The sequence below is a fragment of the Cygnus atratus genome, chromosome 4, assembly GCF_013377495.2.
Source record: "Cygnus atratus isolate AKBS03 ecotype Queensland, Australia chromosome 4, CAtr_DNAZoo_HiC_assembly, whole genome shotgun sequence".
Taxonomy (NCBI): domain Eukaryota; kingdom Metazoa; phylum Chordata; class Aves; order Anseriformes; family Anatidae; genus Cygnus; species Cygnus atratus.
This window is the reverse complement of record NC_066365.1, coordinates 34,366,721-34,389,021: the sequence shown is the minus strand read 5'-3', so window position 1 is coordinate 34,389,021 and position 22,301 is coordinate 34,366,721. Positions and strand designations below refer to the sequence as shown.

Below are 22,301 nucleotides of genomic sequence, written 5' to 3'. Positions count from 1 at the left end.
GGTGGTATGTGAAATAAAGGCAAACTGAAAAATAATAACATCAAGAGAGCAAAATCTGTTCTACACAATAAATAAGGTAGCTGTCCAGCGGGGAGCACAGAGGATATGATCACAGTTATCATAATCATAGCGCATGATTGTCACCAGAGAGGGGAGGAAAGGTTAAATTACCCAGCAATTAGGACAAAAATCTAGAACTCCCTATCATGTAATAATTTTTTTTGAGCCTCAAGAATAATATATTCTCTATCTAGTTAGTCCTCTAAAATTTTTGGTCCTCTATTTCCTTTCTTAAGCAAAGTTATCAACTTTAACATATGTAATAACAATCAACCACAACAAAAGAAAACAGCAATAAGAACTCCAAGTTGAAGCATCTGTACCACGTGTAACAAGGACCACTGGACTATGGTTAGAACAACTGCAGCTGTGTGGTTTGGGGGGTCTAGCAGTAGGGGTGTTTTGTTGTTGTTGGCTTTTTTTTTTTTTTTTTAAAGGAATTGATATGAGAGCATCATGTAATATATAAGTAAAAATAAATACTGCAAGAGAATCAGGGGCATATAATAATATAATACGGAAAGGTCAGCTAGAGAAGGCTGCAGAAGTAGTAACTGAAGGAAGGGAGTAGCACGGCTGAGAACCAAGCAGCAAGCAGTGCTCTTTTCTGCATGCGTGTTCGCATGTGTTTTTAAATATTGCCAGCAGCCTTGATATGAAGATGCACTGAAGGGATGAAGAATTCAGATTCCATAGGCAACATTAGTTTTGAAATTTCAGTAGCTACCTCTGCAGCATTCATCTGGTACTCTATTGTATCAGTTAGTGTGCTTTATAACAGGTAAATAAGTTAGCTAGCCTTTTACTTTAAAAGAGAAGCTCCCTCTTCTGTAAGGAACTGAAAAGTTTGCTTTCTTTTCCAAGATTTAAGCTCTGTCAGCGTGGTGACAGTGACTGATACATGAGAGGTTACAAGTGGTCTCTAAATTAGAAAGATACGCAAGCTGTCTGGCACCTCTACATTTGGCTTACGATTTTTCTAGATCAAATATACTGCTGATTTTTCTTCTAAAAAGCACTGTAAAATCCTGGTGTTCTGCGGGCTCCCGACTGCCTTTTACCAAACCATTTTCACCCTCTGCTTCTGGCAGCTTGTGCAAGAAATGCTGACACCACCTCTACGACAGCAGCCCGAACGGCACCACTACAATTCAGCGGTGTGAACGAGAGCACCGCTGTTTTCACAACTTGTTGTGACAGTGACCAGAAACTTGCCTAATTTCACAGTCTTTGATTATTCCAGTTAGCGAAGCATGTTTTAAGAGTTACAGCCTTAGCAGAGAGCAGTCAGTGCAGTTAAGACCACAACTAGAATAACTCCCATTTCTTCAAGACGCAACCCGGACATCGCTCTTACCACTTTGGTGCGTGGCTGTTCAACTCTCTGCAGAGACAGCAAGAACGCGCAGCAAGCCTCCCTCCCTCCGCACGTGGGGCAGTCGGGGCAGCAGCTCTCGGGTGCCAGGCACCTCCAAGGACGGAGCCCCCACCACTGCTGCACTAACTGAGCTGGGCTGCAGGGGTGCGGACACGCGGCTGGGAATTGGTACGTCCCCATCCCCGTCACCCCGACTGCTCCAAGGCAGGACAGCTCGCTTCCAGGCATGTGGATCAGCTGCTGGCTACAGTCCTTCACCGCTTCACTCACTAACTGTTCCTCGTCCTGTCATCACTGCCCTACACAGAGGGTGCTGCACTTCTACCAGATCTGCTGCAGCCTTGAAAAGGTTTTTCTGAGAGTTTTACTTAAGTCTTTGCGTTTGCGTGCTGTATTAAATGCCTCTGAGAAACAGGAGTGTTAATCAAACTTCATTTTCTGTTACTAGGGTGGGGTTTCCATAAAATTAACTTTTTCCACCCATACTGTTCTTCGTAATTAGAAAAATGAATCTGTTAATGAAGTCCCTGAAGTTAATACAGTTACAGTGACCTTTGAGCACTTGCAGAATTTTTACAGCAAAAAGAACCGATTTGAGTTTGGCAATCTCACCATGCCCTCATACTTCCAGAAGTGGTAAGAATGGTCTCATTTGCAAGGGTGCCCATTTCTGCGCTAAGTTTTCTGACTTCAGGATCTCTCCCAGTCTCTGAGCATAGTATGAAAGTCCACAGCACTTCCCTATCGGGAGCGTCTTTGCATTGAAGCCTACTGATACAGCAATTAAGACACCAGTAGGATAACGACACAGTGCTGAGTAGTTTTTCCTGTTATTAGCTGCAGCTATTACTGACAAAACCCCAGCATTCTCTTACCAAAATGTCACTCCAAAAACTTCCCAAAGAGGAAAACTTCCCACACAGTGCAGGGGGAAGGTGAGGCAAGTCCAAGGAAGCAAGCCTCTGCATCCAGCTATGCAGTGCATTTGCCTCATGCCAGCAAAGAATAAAGGGAGGATAAAATGCATATGGATTAGGCACTAAAAGTATCTAACCAGAGCAGACCGGAACCCTGTTCTGCCTGGACAGCTGCATTTATCTCATTTAGGAACTGTACTCTTTCCACGCCCCCCCCCCCCCCCCCCCCCCCCCCCCCCCCCCCCCCCATAAACACGCACACAGAAACCACAGCACTTGCAGGTAGTCTAGTACTTGACAGCTGGACATGACATGGAGGAACCAGAGCTGAACTCAGTTTGCATAGCTGGAGGATGTGTGCAAACCCACAATATCATACACCACGTGTCCCGAGCCCTTGGCCAGGGCAAATTTTGGGCCAAGTCTCCCTTGTTCTGTTGGGAACTGGGGGCTCTGCCCTCCAACCAACACCTCGTACCACAAAGGAGAAAAGACCCGACCACGAGAAGCAGAGCAAGACGACCCTGAGAGCAGCCCACTGTTTCCATTAAGGATCTGGGAACGAATCTGTCACTTAACAGACGCTTATTAGCTACAACACGCGCACTCTTACATCACTGCTGGTGTTGCAGTGGCCACACAAGGGACTGGAGATCGGCTCCTGCCTCTCAGTAAGCAGAGAAATGCCGATGTGCAGACTTCAGGAGCTGGAACTGAACAGCTCATCAGCAGAGGGACACAACTTTGGCAAGTCAGGAGCAGAAGTGCACCCAAAGGTGCTGGCAACAGCTGAGGGGCTCATCTGTGGCTCCGTATTTGCGGGATCGAGCACCTGCAGAGGTACATTTGCATCCACCACAGCGTGCCTTGCAAACCTGCCCCTTGAGGAGTTGCGCCCTTCTTCCCACTGTCAGCTTTCTCAGCGAGTGTAATCCTGGCTCTCTCAGCCTACGGAAAGATCCACCTCAGCTATAAAGTATTCCCTTCAGGAACCATAAAAAATTAATTATTCAGCAGCATGAGCCTTAAAGAATTTATTTTTGTTTGGCAGAAAATATCAACAAGCAAATGACAGTGCAGTGCTGTGCCTTGCCAAGACAAGGGGAAGGTTCACATTAGGGTTTAATGTCATGGCATCGAAACAAAAGCCCTCTTAACTCAAAGTCTGTTTAGTATCAGCCAGATTGAAACCAAACTCAGCTTTTGTTCTGCAAACAGCCTAACCATACACTAAACTCTCTATATGAAATGAAGCTTGCCATGCAAGATACAACCCTTCCTGCCAAAGCCAACAGGAGATGCTGAGGAGGATCCAAATGAAGTTTTTGATACCATGTGCAGTACATCTGTTTCTAATGTTCCTGCATGCCATTCGTCTGATCACATAATGCAGTTCACCTATGACCAAGCCCTGCACGCGTACCCCTCGCTGAAATGCCCACAGCCCTCATGGGCACACGACTGAAATCTTTCTGTTCTGGGTAGAGACGGGCCGTCCCCGCTACACAGCGGCTCTCAATACCTAATGGTGCTTTGTGGAATGATGAAAGTGGGCCAGCCATGTCAGAAGAAACACAAGCCCTACACAAAGGAAAGAGGTTGATGGTGCTATTGCCCACAGCACTCCCAGACCCTACCCACACTGTGTCCGTCCACGAAAGCATGGCTGAGCCTCAGCACGATAGCAAATAAATGGCAACAGCCTCACTTCCGTCATCTCGCGCTGAGGGAGGGGAAGGGCACACCGTGCGACCCGGCCAATGCTATCAGCTGGCACTGGCTGTGTCAGCAGCCACTGCTTGCACACAGCGCCATGCAGACACACGGTGATGCTGGGCACGCCGCAGCCCGCAGACATGCTCCTAGGGCTGAGCATGGGTGTGCACACGCATGTGTGTGAGACCGCAGTTGTCTCATCTGCTTGGGATGGATTTCCATCTCTTGCTACTTCAGTTTTGCTTTTGGCGCCTCGAGGCTCTATGGATCATTAGGTAAAGCTGCTGATCTTTTCCAGTACTTAAGTGCCTACCTGGCCTTCTTGAAAATTTCTTTTTTCCTCACCTCAGCGCTTTCTCACCTGCACATATGTTCGCTATGTGGATGAATGATTTAGAGCACAGAGCGATATAAAGCCATCTTGTTTTTTTTTTTCTTTTTTTTTTTTCTTCTTCCTCATGTTATATAAGCCAAGAAGCCTGTAACCCGATATTCCCATGTGGTTCATTTCACGTAGCCCTCAGAAAGTCTATCTAAAAATAAGGTCGATAGAAGGAAGCGTGAAGGTGCAAAGAAGTAGTATTCCTTTATTGTCGGCTGCCTCGCTCAGGTAAAGTGAACTCCACAATGGCGAGATGCTGCCCTGCTCTGCTCTGCTGAAAAAGCTGGAGGCAGCGGGAGGACTGAATAAGCATGAACTGTGCACAAGTCCCTTCGGGCGTCTGCTGTAAATGCCAATGCTGTAGTTACAGCTGCATATAAACACGGGACTTCAGCTCCAGTTAGAATGCTCAGCACCAAATATATTCTGATTCTCTAAAATTATAATGGAGTAAGTTAAAAATACACAGGTGACGGCTGAAAAAGCATTCCTCCTATATGAAGGGACCGAGCAGAAAATTTGCATTTACATGGACAGAACGGAGAAATCCTGCACTACCTGGCAGTGGGGGGAGAGGAGCAATTCTCACTTCTCATTAATGTTATCACCTCTCTAAATGTATTCTGATGGATTTCAAACACCGAGAAGCGAAAAATCAGTTTTAGAGAGGAAAAATAAACAGGTGTCTTTGTTGAACATCTCAAATAACACCTCTGAAAGAAAGCACTGTTGTGTAGACAACTGGTCTTTTTAAAGGAGAATGCTGACAGTAGGACTTTCTTTACAAAGTCCTTTGTAATAGAGCGCTCTATTAAAACAAAAGTAACACAAAAATAGCTTAATTAAAGATTAAACAAAACACAAGAACAATCTGAAGGAGCTTCTCCTCTGGCTAGTTCAGTTTCCAGTGGTTAATGCTGTGTTTTGGAAAATGTTTGTAGGACACTGTGGCATTCCCAGCCAGCGTGATTCTACCAGCCCGTCACCTTCACCACACAAACACATCCACCTAAAACCAAATCCTAGACACTACCTATGCTCAAGAGGGTTAGAAAACTACCTAAATGCAGGGGTTTGTTAACTGCCCTGAGGTTCAGATGTGAACATCTTGCAAATGATTGACCCATCCCCTTTCTTTCCACTGAAACACTACAACTTCCTTTGCTGGCACAGAGCAAGTGAAACCCGATCTCCGAAGAATGAGCTGTTACTGCAGTACTAATAATACTCTCCCTGCCTCCCACCAAGATTTTCAATGTTTTAATGAACAACAGAACAATATTTGAAAAATAATTCCATATGTACATTCTGTAAACAGACCTCGGGCTCTTATACAGATTTGACCTGAAGTGCACTGTACTGTACTGTCTCTACAAAAATGAAATTTAAGTCGAGTACAAAGAAGTACATTTATATGCAGGCTCTGAAAGCAAGTGCTGTAGTTCCTTCACGCAGCAAATTTACTTTCCTGCCCACCCAGGATGGAGCAGACCAGTTTCTTCCTTTGCTGCCATTTACCAGTTGTTACTGGGAGGTCATCCCTGCATGCTACCATGTTTCAGCCTCTGCTTGTTGGGACAACCCCTCTGTTGCACCCAGACCTGACTAAAGCTCCATCTCTGGCCCCAAGAGCCCCCCATCACTCACTGCACCATGGCACAGCTTCAGAGAGGATGTGTACTCATGTGGGGCACTGGAGACCCCTCAGGTTGGGGAGAACATCAGAGCTGGGCCACTGGCTTCCTCTGAAGGAGGGTGTGGGATGCTTCTCCATGTCTGGAGAAGCAACATTCTGCACTTACCACTTTATCAGCCAGAAACAGGTTGTTCCCAGCTCAACAGCTCAATGTTAGACACGTGCTCTGAAATCACGAGCTGGTCCCAAGCACCAGGCACCCACCACAACCCTTCCGAGTCCTTTTTTGCTGAAGCACCAATAGCCTTGTCATTTCGGGACTAAACTTTTAGTTTCCCATGTCATTAATTACATCTCACACCCGACGCATACAAAACAAACACCTCACACTGGAATGAGACAGGGTGGTAATAACAACCTAACAATACCGTGCATCTTATACTTGAAAAGCTCAGTTAAAGCTTCAAATACACAAGATGGCTTCAAAGTCTAAAAATATCTTTTAAAGTCATCATTATTAGAATTCCAGCTGTAAAAGATCAGCAAATTAATTCAACATTTATCAGCACACCAGGCATGTTAGATGCGTGACACACTAATCCAGCACCTTTCAGCGAGAAATGACTCAGGGATACTCTGCGTGGTGCACTCGCACCATGTCTAACTTTGGGCCAGAGCTAACACCATTTCTCCTGTTGAATAGCCTCTGACCTTCAGTGAATCACTGGAGAACACACTACCATTCAACAGAGGAGCAGGCAGCAGGACCCAGCCCTTAATGACTTATATTTTCTTATTTTACTTGGCAATTGTCCTTAAATTTGTCTGCTAACAACTTCTCTCAGATGTTCCTTTAAAAATGTGTTGTGGTTTCTTTTTTTTTTTTTTTTCCTCCCTGTGAGTTAGCACAATTAAAATCTACTGGTTTACCTTAATGGAGAGATTTTTGCTTAACTTGTCTGCACTCCCTGAGGAGTTATACTTACATCATGCATGGAGTCAAGGAGTTTAGTCAGTTGGTAGAATCTCTGCCAGCTTTGCCCAGAGTTACTTGGACATTTAGTTACCATCTTCTTTAGTTCTTTAATGTAATTTGCCCTCATTTCTTCAAATGCAGCTTGGCTTTTGAGACCATCCTTGGGAACTGTCATTAAAAAGACAGTCTTATATTAATATTAACTGCATTGCTTATTCTTTTGATGTGCATACTTAAAAAGTTACACTAGTTAATGTATGAAAGAATTAAACCTTGAAGTAACGTCCATAATTTTACAGACATTGGTACGGAATCAACAACATCATGCAGATTTTCAAGTGATTCAGGCATCCTCTACAGAGCTGTGATTGCAGACTGCTTAGCTGAGACACAGGACAGCATCTTAGAAATATGACACGCTATCCTCATGCTGAAACTGTTTTTAATACAACCCAACCACACACACATACAACAACATAAAAAACCCAGATGGATCAAGAATACTTTTTTAGAATTTGAAGATGTGATTTATCATTCTTGAATGATTTCCCACACTTAGGGGAGGAGGGGAAGAATTACAACTGTTACGTGTGGAAATGCTAGAACAAGTCACATCAAGTACCATCTAAAATTTCTTTGAGTGTTAGTAAGCGTCTGCATAACACCTAGAACAAACAGAGTCATTATTCTGCGTGAAACAGAAGACTATTTTCCAAACAGGCATCCTGACCCAGGGATTTACCAGACACACATTTGCAGCCTTTAACACAAGCATTTCTGGTGTCCTGTCAAAGTGTACATCTGAAAAATGAATCATTTCACAAATGGGCTAAAACTAGAGTTTTGATACTTTCTACTACAGCTGATTTCAGCAACGCTAATTACAAAAGCAAATACATGGTTTCTTTACAGACTGCAAATACTCTTGCACTCTAGGGGGTTCTGCAAAAAAAGATGAATAGCTTATAGGATCAGGGCTCTAGGAAACTCCTTAAGAGGTTATTAATAACATTACACAAAATGTTCTGATGTTTTAATACCTGTATTGGTTGAATATTGCTTAACCATCAAATATTTTTATACTCTGTGTCTCTTAATTCTAGTCCAAGGAAGGAAAATAAAATAAAATACTACACTGTACAGGAGTGAGCTTATTTTCTACGTGAACTGGAAAGCTACGTCAGAGTAAGCTGAATGGGAAGTTACTTATTAAAAAAGGAGAGGAAAAAGGGGTGATCTTCCAATTTAGCTTACTCTGACTTAACATCTTGACAGAAATTGTCTCGATCGTCCATTCCCTTCTCTTCGAAATCCTGTAGACTGCCTTCTATCTCACTGTAATCACATAATAAGCATGTAACAACTACCCAAATTGCTCAAATGGAGAGGCTTTAAGAAAAAGCACCAGTTGTCTTCTGTCACCAGTATCTACCAGAGCAATTTAGCAATGGGAAACAAGGAGGAGCTCTACCACCACGTGAGCAGCAAGGACTTGCGACCACCAAGTGCTCTACAGGGGCACAAGGAGGAATCTTTAGAAAAAGCCTAGGAGGTAACAGCTCCAACCTGCCCACCACTTGGTAAACACTGCCTTTGCTCTTTTCTGTTTAAATTTTAAATTCGAGATGCCAAATATCTCAGTCGCTCGGCTGACAGAAAAAAGAAACTGTCTGAAACAGATGTGCCAATTCAGTTAAAGCCAAATGAATACAGAGACATCAATCAAAATGAGTAAAGCCCTTGGAGCATACAGTGGCCCTTACACAAAATGCATGGGCTTTACAGTTCCTTTAACACAATTCTGTATTCCTAAATGCTGCTTAAGACTGCTACAGCCCTACAGCCACTCTTTGTCTACTACTACGCATCTTACTGCTCTGTCTGAAAATTATTATACCGTCACCCCAGCCAGATTATTAAGACAGAAAGAAAGACCACAAATAAAGAGAACTCAAGCAAAACATGAAATTCTGGAGGTTTGCCCAGTGTTTCTGATTTTACTTATTAAATGCAGCAATGCTTTTGGAAAGTTCCCAAAATCTGTGGTCTGTGGAAAGCAAGAAAACAATTGAGTTGTAATGTGTGGTTTCTTCCACATGTAAATGGAGTGAAACTTCCTTGATGTGGTCATCATGAAAGTTTCAAAATAACTTGTACTCTGCTCATCACATGGCTCAATAAAAAATGAAAACGAACCTGGTGTTTTCTGTCATAACATTATATCAAGGTGCAATCGTTAGAAACTAGGTTTGCTGCTCTTCACATGGCACTTTCTGGGTTTTATCACTGCTTTAATCTCTTTTGTTCTCCCCTCTTTCTCTCCCTCAACATAAATATCCCGATTCTCCCCAAACAAATTATTTTTAGTAGGTCTTCTAGTGACCATCGTGTGTGTTTCAAAGGGAACCAGCTAGACAAAGTTAATTGGCAAGGCTGATCTTGCCTAGCAGATTTCACAGAATAACTAAAGTCATTACTTAACACTCTCAAGAGGGCAGAATAATAAATACCTATCTTAAAGAAAGGATGCCACATTTTTAGAATGCCTTTAGGCTCTCTTTCTAAATATTCTCCCCCTTTAGGGCTGGTTAAGAAGTAGCAGGGCCACATCGCCAATCCAGATGTGCTCTCAAGAAAGTTTTGGGAGCTAAATCCCCCAAGCACATCAAGGTAAGCACTGCTAGCTGCTTCCTGAAAGACCGTCAGGTCCCAGAAGATCCGTGTCAGCAGGGGGACATGGAGTCAGCAGGGGGACATGGGGTCAGCCCTGCAGTGCCATCTCTCCCCTGCAGTCACTGCCCCACTCCGGGGAGCAGGAATGGCTTCAGTGGGAGGGAGGGAGACAGACAGCCGAGCCCGAGAAACTTACAGCCCCAGGAGGTTTCTGTTAGTGGATCCAAATCCCTTCCAGCCGGGACGGGAACTGTAGCTTCACGTCCTCCTTCAAAGGCAAGCACTTTAACTGCAGTGCTACTGGCAGGGTGGGACGGGCGAGGTCTGACGGAGAGGAGAAAGTGCCCGTCCCACTGCCTTGCCTGGAGGGGCTGCCACTCATCTGGGCTGGATGCCACAGACCCCTTCACAGGCACCTAACTCTGCCTGCAACCAATGTGCCCATGCCACTGCTGGGGCTTCAGGACACTCCTGGGTGTCTGCATCGGCTGCTGCATCAACCCACTCTTGAGTCCTTTAGTGGTTTTGGCAACGAGAGCCTTCCAGCAGTGCACCCTCCAACGTCACTGACAAGTGTCGCCTGCGATTTGTTTCTTCTGTCAGCTTGCTGGGGCGGACAGTGGGGTGACAACCCAGTGGGAGAAGACAACAGGATCTCAGAGAGTGTGCTGGCCTCTGCTCACCGCCAACTGGGAGCTGCTCTGTGCAGCCACAGCCCGCACATCCCCTGGCCCTGCTGACGGCACCCTTGGGCTTGCTTCCTGCTGCTGATAGCTTGCAAGTGAAAGCAAGCGTAAGGGCAGCAGCCCCTTTGATCTCCTGCTCTTCCCATCCCTGCTCAGGGCCACATCCAGCCTCACTCCCCCAGGGGAATTCTTGCCCAGTGAGCTCACTGAGGTGACATCACGAACGCCCATCAGTCAGACTGATAGGTTATCTCGTGGTGATGGCACTGAGTGAATCCCACAAAAAAAAGGAACGTGATTATACGGACAGAAAATTCGTTTACACTAACTGGCTTTTTCATCAAGACTGATGGAAAAGTAACATACAAACTGCCTGTGTATTTCTACAATTGTACTGGGACTGGGATTTTTTCAGTATTTTTAGCATGAGAAGATCAAATGATCTGCTAATTACTACATGGTGCTGTAATGAACACCGAGATGTAATTTCCTATCTTAAAAAACCTCAAAGCATGACACTCGAGAGAAAAATAAAGCGTGCACTCTCATTTATTAAACTTTCAGAGCACTACAGAAGGGCTTACCACTCTCAATTCGGTACATCTTTTGATCTTGAAGGTGCTGTTAAGTCACCCAAACCAGTGGCTCTGAGTGTCGAGTCAGGGCTTATCCTGAATCCCCAGAGTGCAGGACAAGGCAGCAGTTGCATTTTCTTGGTATACCTGGCTGAATCGAGCCATTTCCATATAGAGAAGGGGGCCAAAGCCTTTTGTCCTGCCACTCTTGCCCTTCCAATCCACATGAGACATTCAAAGTACAAAGACCCTTCCCATGCTAATGGATAGAGAGATCTGCTGGTAAATCCTATGACATATACACAGGTTGTTCCCGCAGCCCTGCTGGAAACAATCTGGCTCTTTTGTTATACCATTTAAAACCACTGCACCTCTTTGTGAGTTGGAAAATTTTCAAGTATTCCCATGTAACTATGAATCTAACTTACCTGTGCTCAGCAGCAGCAAAACTTTCATTATGGTGTACTCCTCAAAGCTGAGCTGCAAGCGAACAAACTGCAGACTGATTTGGTGCATCCCCTGGCACAGCTCAAACATAGCAGACTGGCGCATCCGCTCCCTGCAGAGAGAAAAAATATAAAATCCAGAGGATAAACACGTGAGGACAAAAAGGGTACGCGGCAGCCCAAGCATTAGGAAAGAGAGACGTGACCTGGAAACCAAGCACTGGTCACGGAGGTCAGCAAGACAAACTGCAGGCACAAAGTTCAGGTCAGGTCAGGTAAGGGAGCTGGGGACACAGCTGGAGTCGCGCCAGCCCCAGGGAGCCGCCTGCTCCCGCACTGGCGGAAAACGCCACTGCACGTGGCTACGGTGTGCTGGAAGTGCCAGCCTTTGCTCAGCTCTGCTCTGGCACATGGAGATGAGCCTGCTAGCGGGGTCAGAGCCAGTGCAACACGGGAACCTGCGCTCGTTTTTGATGAAACACCTCAGATCTGTCCACATATGGGTGGAAACGGGTGTTGGAAGTGTCTGGTGGGGAGATGAACTGGGGGAGGAGGGTGGTGGAGGAGGGCTGACAGCCTCAGCCACAGCCACCAAGGATGCAGAAAGCTGCGCTGAGAACCCATGGTAAAGGGCTCCACTGGCTGATGCACGCCTGGTCCGCCAGCCAGCAGAGCCTGGCGATCCAGGTCGCCACCGTGCCAGCAAACAGTGCGACTCTCATCTACCTGAATGACAGTCCTGCAAAGATACAGCGGGTGGGTCTGGAAAATGGGGAAGCGTTTTAGCAAAAGCGAAGAACAACGCATGACATTACTGCCTTCATATCCACCGAGGAGGCTGAAGTCAAAAGCTATTGGGATGACCAGTGCATCAGCCAGCAGCACTCTCACAATCCTTCCCGAGAAACCTCTGTTCAAAATCTCTGATTACTATTTTGCCCGAAAATACATGAGGTCTAGCTGCAAGGACAAACATGCAGGAACAAGGAGAAATGATTTTCCAGCCACTGAAGTTTTTGTTAATGCACTACCCTGGACCTCCTTGAGGGAATTATTAGACAAATTATTGCAATAGTCTCATATTCAAACACTGAAATGCAATAAAAATTGTGTACGATTTTTCCAAAATAATCATCTGAGTATGAATGAAGGAGTATATAATAAGATGATCTTGGCCATTAGTACAGGTTTCTACATGTCACATCATAAAATAATGAGGGTGCATGACTTGTATTCAGTTTACTTTTTTTTTCTTTCAGTATACTTTGATACATTTAGCTTCAGCTCTTAACTCTTCTCACAGGCAGCTCCAGCCCAACCTATCCACCACAAATTTCAGGCAGAATTTGTTACTTTTAAATATGCTATCCCAAACCACAAGAGTTAAAGCAAAGAGTCACTGAGAATTGCCAGTGTCATTCTGAAAGCAAGATATACATGTGGGTATTTAGATGAGGTGCTATAATTGCTCAGTGACCACTACTTTTTTTTATTATTTTAATTGCTCAACAACAATTGTCTGTATTTCTGCAAACATTTTTTTCACACAATTGAGGAACTGGATGAAGTTCAGCTAATTATTTTAACCAAGCAACTGGCTTTTCAAATACACAAATTGGCTGGTGAAAGAGAAGAATCATACTGTGTGCAAACAAAGACTTACGTAATCTTCCTGGTGTTTTATTTCACTACTGCCAGAGCAGATTTTATTTTCCTCCTCAATACTAATAAAACGGACTCCCCATTGTTATATGGGCTCTACACTTTTCCCCCGCTCCACCCTCGTCTTGGGAGTAAGAACTTCCAGCTTTTTTTTTTTTTTTTTTTTAATAGTAGTAGTAAATGCCATGTTTATTTATTTTTATTGTGCATCATAGACTGCAGGGAAGAAAACAAATAGAAGAAAATAGCCTTTGAATGTTGACTGAAATACCACTTGGCCCTCAGTTTCAGAAGAGGAGCATCCGCTGCTGGTTCCACTGAGGCACAAGGAGAAAAGCCCCCGCTGCTGCTGCAGAGGGCTTACAGATGCCACTCGCACTCTTAACACTGTTAACACACAGTGAGACCCTGAAAGACCCCAGAGAGTGATCTCCTTGCTTCTGCTCCCCTCCCTCTGCTCAGAACAACCAAATCCAGCTCTAGGACACTGATACGCGTGGCTCCTGACTGACCTCTCCTGCGAGGCTCCAAAGGATGCACAGTGAGGCTGAAAGGCAAATGCCATAGGGACATTTGTATTTTATAAATATGGATGAATTTACACTTCAGAAGCCTAAGGACTAGCAGGATTCAAGACAACAACCACCGTTACTTTCCCAGGCACAGAAGACAGCTTCTCCGGCCTCAGAACACGAAGCAGCTCCCACCACCCTCTGCCCCCGTTTGACCTCCACAGACACGGGAAGCACCAGAGCTTTCAGCTGATACCACAAGCCACACAGCAAATAAAATGAAACATTTTGAGGTTTTGTCTCAGGTTTCTCATGCTTTCACTAAACAGCGAGGCAAAACACTCTCTGTGACAGCTAACCTAGAAGTCTCCTGACTCAAACCTTTTTTTTTTTTTTTTTTTTTTTTTTTTTACCTTGCACTGCATGTTTTGTGACATTTTACATTTGATCACTGATGTTTTTCTTTGTATTTGTTTTGCTTTTATGGGCAATGAGTGCTTAAACAGAAGAATTCTGGTAAAAGTCAGTTTTTATGTGTTTGGGTGCTTTTTTGTTTGTCTTTTAAATGTTTAGTCCTTTATCTACTTGCAAATATTGATCTCTCTAGTCTACCCTCAAGGAAGACCTGATGGTATTTTTTGTAGAGAGAGAAAATTATGCACAGAACTAGTTACTAAGCAGTTTATTTAGCATACATCAAAGCTGTAAAATTTCAAGTCAGTTTCCTTCCTGAAAATCAATTTAGTTGATTTATTACTTATTTACAAGTTATTACTAACTACAAATTATGTCAGTTTATGACTGTTTAACGTCAGATAAGCATTTTGTGGGACTTTACAGTATTTAACTTTGCATTAGATTTTAATCCACACAACGTAAAACAAGAGGGTGTAGAGCTTTTGGAAAATGTGGATGCTAACATCAGATAACCCAATACCATGAGGCTAACAACAACATACAGCCCAGAAACAGCTCATATATTAAGAGAGATGAAGGACACAGAAATCAGGACACATTGACATAATATGAGCAAAGTTATTTCTTCCTTACTGAAGGCCTTATCTAAGAATAAATACCACCAAGTCTCCGCAAATGCCCTTACAGCTCTGGGGAGAACGTGAAGCATAATCCTATATTGCCCTATTTCTAAAATAATACATATTTATTTAGTTAAGGGAAAAAACAAAACAAAACACAGATTTACCTCTGACACAGCATATTTACTCTCAGAAAATGGAGCATGTGAACGCCTGGAATACAGGGGCATGTATCTTTATGGGGACATTCAAGAAGGTAAGTACATTTAAGTAATAAAAGGCGTGGAGCCAAAGCTCTGAATCCGCTGTGTGGATACTCATTCAGAAGTGGTGTCATTAGCTCAGTTTAGCTTAATCCTCCTTCATAATAATATGATTTAAACTTTACACCTTAAGTTAATCCATCTTAAGTTCCCCGAGTGTCTCCTTACAGGCTTAATGTAATGCCTGGATTGCATCCTGCCTGACCTCTCCCATGGCCTCAGCACTGGGGGCAGCGAGAGCGGCCGCACACAACCACAGCAACTCCCCTCATCCACTGCTTTGCCCTACCTCAGTCTGCTTGTGCAGAGCCTCCTTGGTCACGAATACCCTGTATTAACCGGTCACAAAATGGCTCACCACGTCCCCGCTGGAATGGGAAGGCAGCTTCTTTTCCTTCCTTTCCACTGGAGGAAGATGAGGAAGGTGCCTCAGCGGGAGAAACCCTCCATTGCCAATGCCTTGGCAGGAAGAGGGAGATTGTTGCTGTTGTTGGGTTTCTCCCAATGAACTGCAGCAAATGCTCCTAAGAAGAAAGTCCCAGGTACTTCCCCCATGCCATTTTGATTTCTATTAAAGAGTTTGCCTTCTCCCTATCCACTTCATCTGCGATCTCTTCCTAACCCCATGCCATCTGTACATCCCCTCTTCTCCCAGATCGGCTGCTCTCCATCCCATGATGACTCGAGATCTCCTACCTTCCTCCTGTAGGCAAGCTGCGCAGGAACCAACTTCCATGGTACTAGCCCAAAACCTAAGCCCAGTTCATCTTCATCTACCCACAGAGAGCTGAACACGTGAATGAGAACACGGCAAATGAACCCAGCAGCTGCTTCTGAGCCCTGCTCCATGCAAACAGCTGCACTTTTGCACAGGGGCAAGTGAATGGGTGAGCAGCTGACACAAATGGGACCGATGCCCCAGACTGCCTCAGGATGAGCCACCCGACTACAATGGAGACACTGGCCTTGAGCAGTCATGCTGGGAAGGAGGAGAAAATGATTTATTTAAGGCATCCTAAATACCAAACCAGCCATATATCTCATTAATGTCTTTATGCGACCTTCACAGAAACCCAACAACCACACCAAGACCTGTGAAACTACAGGCACGCTGTACAGCTAGAACTTGTTATGAATAAATAACTTATAATTTATGAAGTCATCATAAAGATGAGTATTGTAAATCTCATTGAAGAGGGAAACTAACTCTACTAACTGTAACCAAATAGAAGAACCCCCACATCAAGGAATACTCACTAAAAAAGCAAAACTCAGCCCCAAACCAAACGAAATCATGCTTTATTTACTTTCTCACAGACTCTATTCAAAACCACTGCACATCTTCCCAGTCAGGGAAGCAAAGAAAGCTGTGGAGGGTATTTTGAAGATTCATCAGTACTCAAGTGGCATGCTGATAATGCTGAGAAAAACTGGGCAAAGACATCCCCCTTTCACAGCACCTCAAAGGAACAAACATGCAGGCTGAGCTAGTCCCTTGGCCTCTGCTGCTCACAAAAGACTTAGGAAAAGACCTAGTAATGCTTGTAGCAAAAGCCTGATGTCAAAGATCACTTTGTGCTTCCTGATTTTACATTTTTTCCCTGTAGGAACTGTTTCCAATTTTATAATCAAGAGCCTTTCCTTTGCTAGACTAAAATGTACTCATTGGAAACTTGTCCATCATCTAAAATAGTTTCAGGAAAATCCAGACAGCACATTATACTGTAACAAAAGCAAGCAAACAAACAAACAAAACAAACCCAAGAAGAAAACCTGCCAAAGGCCTGAAGGTCAAAACAAGTTTGGAAACATCAGAAAGCAAGGTATGCTTTCCACCATGCCAGACAGGGTCAGTTTGAACTTGGCAGAGAGAGGAGTGAAACATCATAAGACACCCTCCTGGCAAGGCAGGCAAACTGCAGATAAATGGGAAAAAGACCAGGGACATAGTCTCACAGAGTCCCTTGTTCAGCTGCTCGAGCCACCTAATTAGAAAAGCCCTTGGACTGAATTATCTTACCTGCTTTTGGAGGGGTTCCCTTGTTTGGAAAATGTTTGGAAATTCTTGCGGTAAGAAAGGCAGAAACATAGTATTCTAACAGCAACTTATTCTTTCTTGATGGACTATTTTACTTCAACAACTCCATCATGAGAATCAGTGGAAACACAATGATACTACCTAGCACAAAATGAACCTATTCTTCCATGCAAAGGGGCAATCACTGCACTGCCTTGTGTACGGCGACACTGGCAAGCACGCTGTGCATCATTCTGCTCAGTGGACTATGCCCAGACACCTGTTTCCCATCTTGAAGCCATTATAAATGCAACCAAAGTCAGCAGTGCTGGAGCAGCATCACTAAGTTATTGCACTGATCAAAATCCAAGCCAAAATACATGCAGAATTCAGACAAAATTCAATCATGACTTTTCATTCAGCACTTATTTCTTATTCAGCACTTTCTAGCCTTTGCTCACTCTGCAAGCCACAGCAGAAAGAGATGAAAACACTCCCTTCAACATCCTGCCTTCAACCCATACAGCTTTAGAGCCACCAGGAAGGAAAAGATATGTTACCTTGCATTAACAGCTAAAGCAGGCAACCAATCCTCTTAAAATTAATGTTTTGTCATCAGTTTCAACTGCACAGAAATTTGGGTTGTGCCCATTTTTCTTTTAACTTGCCAGTGAGCCAACAAAAATAAAACACCCCAACTTAGGTACTGTCAGTGGCCTCCCCCTCTGACCAAGAAGGCAGCCGACACTCTCCCCTGGCTGTAAGAGTTCAGCTCTTACCCTGCAGTCGGCTAAACTGGCCATGGATAAATGTAAGCTGCAAGACCTGCCACCAAATGTCATCTCAGCCCCTCCCACTGCCCCAAATCCCTCTGCCATGCCCTACCTGAGGAGGAACAATGCTGAATGCTGGTGGACAAGGAAGGTCACTTCACATGAAGACAGCTCTACAGACATAGCCGGCCAGGAATACAAACTTGCCAGTTTTTACACTGAACTTAAAGGAGCCAATGCTGAAAATCAAAGTTTTCTGCTGAGAAACTCCTCCTGGTGCTCCTGGAGAATATAACCCCAGGTAACCGATACAAAGGAGTCAGAGCTGCTTTAAAGGTTTAGCTAAGTGTTCCCCTGCTCTGTGCCTATCAGCCAAGGAGCTGGCAACAGCTTAGTGGGTAATTATTGCAAAGGAAGAGCCTCAGCTCCAATCAATAACAGAAAACTTGTGTTAAAATCAAACTTAATAATCACCCAGTTATGTAACCCTACAATTCCAAACACATTAACAGCAAAAAAAGCCTCAAGTATCAGCTGCAATTAACAGTTAATTATGCAGTTAATAGAACGCTGATACCAAATACTCTCTTTTGGTTTGCATTTGCCTTCTGAAAGAGACAAATCACAGTTTAAATGAGAAAATACATAATTATGCCTTTACCAAAATGCTTTTTCAAAACCACATTCAATAACAAGCAATGATAACATACACATGACAATAAATACTTTTAAAGTTCATCAGAGAAAGTTATCGTTAGCTAGAAATGGTACCCACTGGTATCATTTCATACATCCATTATGCAAGGGCTCATTGTCACTTGCAGTGGTTCGTCAGCATAAATACTGCTCTATTCCACATGCAGCAGCAGTTCTCTTCTTGTACCGACAATATCTGAGAAATCAAGACTTTGTTCAAGCTGTCACGCAAAGCCTGGTGTTTTCTAGAAGTCAGCCAAGGCATGCCTTCCTCTCATACCAGTTTGCAGAAACTACTTCCTAATTTGCCTTTTCATCTGGAAGATAAATATTTAACTCTACCAGGGGAATGATGAAGGGAAGCACTATGAATACGAAAGGCATTTAGAGATGCCACCAAGCAACTCACCAACCTGCAGAAAGATTAAAGTGGCATCATGTTCAAACAGAGACTTGAAAGGGACAAACCTCTTCTCTATCCTAACCCTTCGTGCCAAGGACCTTAAGGGAACTGAAAAGACACCCTCCCAAAAGCCCTGTGGATGTCCTGAAGTCATGCTGAGACAAGACAGAGAGCGAGCATAATTATGCCAAGTTACATGTAAAATCACTGGGCAAGTCTTCATGCTAAAGTCATAAAAACGAATAACCAAACCCTTTCGAACACATCACAAGCTGGAAACCTGCCAGGGCATCCACGGGGCCAACAGATGATCAGATGAAAAAGAAGTGTTTTGAGAAAGATCAGGCCATAGCAGAAAAGTTAAGTAAGACCTTTGCATCAGTGTTCTCCATACAGGAGTCCAGGAAGGCTCTGCCCCAGTCTCCCTTTTCAGCAAGGGAGTGTGAGAACTAGTTTCAGATCGAAGCATGAGCGGAACAAGGCTTAGAAAAAAAACACAGTAAAATGAATAGTAATAAATCACCAAGACAAGATGGCATCCATCCACAAGCTGTAAAGTAACTTAAATATGGAATTGCTGAACTACTAACTGCGATGCACAGCTTATTGCTTAAATTGCCCTTATAAAAGGCGTACAAGGTGACAAATGTGACTGATGTCTTAAAATGGACCTTGGAGTGGAGAGGGAGCACTCAAGGTTAGGAAGTGTCATTCCTGCATCCAGCAAAATGACCGAAGGAGGGGCACTAGTAGGTAAATAAAAACACTGTAATGGAGGAAAGTCAGTGCAGCTTTGGCGAAGGGAGGTCACGTCTCACTAATCTCTGCCAACAGCACAAGGATGCTTTGGTTGATGCAGGCAACACCTGCTTGACGGGAATGCTTCGCACACGCCAGGTCTAGCTGCATCCCACGTCCGTATGGGGTGAGACCTAAGCAAACACCAACCCTCTGCTCCTCCTCTCCTCTGCCCTGGTTTCCACACAAAGGAAACTGGGGCACGCAGCTGGGGCACGGGCTGCAGTGCTGTCTGTTGGTGTGCCGGCATGGGTAACGACGGGTCTCGGTCCTCCGGCACACCGCGCACTGCAGCAGGAGGTGAGTGGGGACGCAGTCACGGCAGAGGTGGATTTTAAAGCTGTTAAAAAGATCTCCTGAAGGCTCTTAAAGAGAGCTTAGAGATAAGGGGGAGGGCTCTTCATGGATTATTAGCAGCTTAAAAATAGGAGGCAAAGGGTAATAATAAAAGGACATTTCTCACAGGTGATGGAGGGTACCAGGCAAGTCTCACAGAGCTCTGCACTGGGGCTCTGCTGAGAACTGTACTCACACATCATCTGAAAAAAATCAGACCTGTGGAAGTGGCAGAGTTTGCTGATGACTCCAGACAATGCATTTGGGAGCTGCCTGTGATGAAGTGCAGAAAAATCTAGCAAAACTTGGCTGGCTGACAAAATGGAAGGTGAAAATCACTAATTGCAAGACAATGCAGACAGTATAATCATCTCTCACTATACATAAAGAATAATTGACTCTAAATTAACAAACATCACACAATAAGGAGACCCAGGTATAATTTGGAACAGGTTTTTTGGGTTTCTGTTCTTTGAAAATGCTTGCTCTGTGTTTATTAGTGGACAAAAAAAAAAAAAGAATAAAGAAAAGAAACAGCAAAGGGTGAGAGAAGAAGAATCAAGAGCAAGACAGAAATCAAAATCTCACCACTGCATAAATCCACTGCATTCTGAACACGACATGTTATTCTGGTCTGTTCCTAAAATTAATACAGCATAAGTACTGAGGAAGAAGATGAGGATGGCCAGAGGTAGCAAACAACTGACTCACAAGGGGAGATTAAATTGACTAGCTGATTCTTCAGCTCACAGAAGAACTAACAGGACTTGACAGAGATCTATAAACGATAAATAGCATACACAGGATGAAAAGGAATATATCCACTATTTCTACAAAAACAAGAATGAAGTGGTACTCCGTTAAATTATCAGGTATCTGCTTTAGAAACATCTCCAACAAACAAATATGCATAATTAAATTGCAGAAGTGATTGCCACAGAACGTTTTAGATGTCAGGATTATAAATGTATTCAAAAAGGTATGAGGCAAATTCACAGAAGAAAGATACAGAAGGCTTATTAAGCACAACTGTCCAAATGCAATCTCCCATTCAGGAAGTACCTAAATCGCTGACTGCTGGAACAGGCAAATGAAGAATTATCATTTTATCCTTGTCCTGATCTCGCATTTTCTTTGCAACTGTCTGTTTTAGAGATTGAGAAATTGGGCTAGAAGGACCTTTCATCTGACAATTTTTTAATTGTTAGAGATCTCCTTAAAACCACCTTATCTCCTGTTTTCCTTTATAGTTTCATGGCTTTAACTAAAATCAGAAGCTTCTCATCCACTGATGTCTAAGCACTCTAAAAATTTAAGAATTGATTAGATAATGGCATTAAGGGCAAAGCTTTTACACAGTTATACAATGAGGCTGCATTTACTGCTCTACCCAACCATTGACCTGTTTACAAATAAAAAGCAGAGTGAGACTAAAAAACTAGCTGAGGCAAAGTGAGACTTTTGAAAAAACAAGCTGAAGCATGTTACATCTATCAGTAACAGGTATGACAGTAGTTTTTCAAATTTCTGTCTGTCTGCAGCATTTTAGGGTGTATACAGAATCAAATCCTCCAATATACATCTCTGGGTGGAAACTGAGCTGAACTTTACAAGAAAGTAAATAAAACCGACAATGTATATATAAAAATTACTGATAAAGATATCCACATCTCACTGCACTGACAGTTTAGATTGTATAAATGCAGGACTCCTCTTCAAAATAATATGTAAAAGCAAAAAACAGAGTATCAAGGAGTGCTTGCTGACCTTTCAACAAGATCAACAATCACACATACACTTTATTAGCAAAGAATGAACATTGACAACTCATACCAACAATCACTGCAGCAATACTAATTAAAAATGAGGGATTTGGAGACTGCTAGATTGAAAAAATGACAAATATCTACCTAAATTTAGACGGGTTTAACAGATCGCAAAAGAGACCCAAACCAGTACAATTAGGGTTAACAGGCATCATCCTGCAAAATGGGAATGGGAAAAAGTCACCTTGTACACAATGAAAGTTACTTACTGGCTTTATCAACTCACACAGAAGATCTAAAGAGTCATCCTCCTGGAGGTACATAAGGTTAAAAAACTGTTGTTCTTAAATATTCGGCTTTTTTTATTACATTGATTTTTCCTGGTGTTACTATAGAAATCAGAATACCTGAAAGACTCATAGGCTTTGGCACGGAAAGGTCACACAGAGGCAGCTGTCTCCTCGCACTTCATTACGCAACACAATACCCTAATGGTCTCAGCTTCCACAAATATATTATGAGAGAATACTAAGAACATAATGAAAATGCAATGAACATGCTCTTTACTAATAAAATATGCATAATTAATAAAT

General features: G+C 43.5%; 1 protein-coding gene across 5 annotated transcripts in view; it reads right to left on the bottom strand.

The window, feature by feature from the left end:
- The window catches only part of NR3C2 (nuclear receptor subfamily 3 group C member 2), a 201,373-nt gene that overhangs the window by 5,014 nt on the left and 174,058 nt on the right, over nt 1–22,301 (bottom strand). For 4 of the 5 annotated variants that reach the window (XM_035547923.1, XM_035547929.1, XM_035547935.1 and 1 more), the window contains 2 exons: nt 11,428–11,558; nt 7,076–7,233 (listed from right to left, as the gene is read on the bottom strand). In XM_035547923.1, coding sequence (XP_035403816.1) covers nt 7,076–7,233; nt 11,428–11,558 — 289 coding nt within the window. The remainder of the gene's footprint in view (nt 1–7,075; nt 7,234–11,427; nt 11,559–22,301) is intronic. The other variant, XM_050710352.1, reaches the window with a different exon arrangement.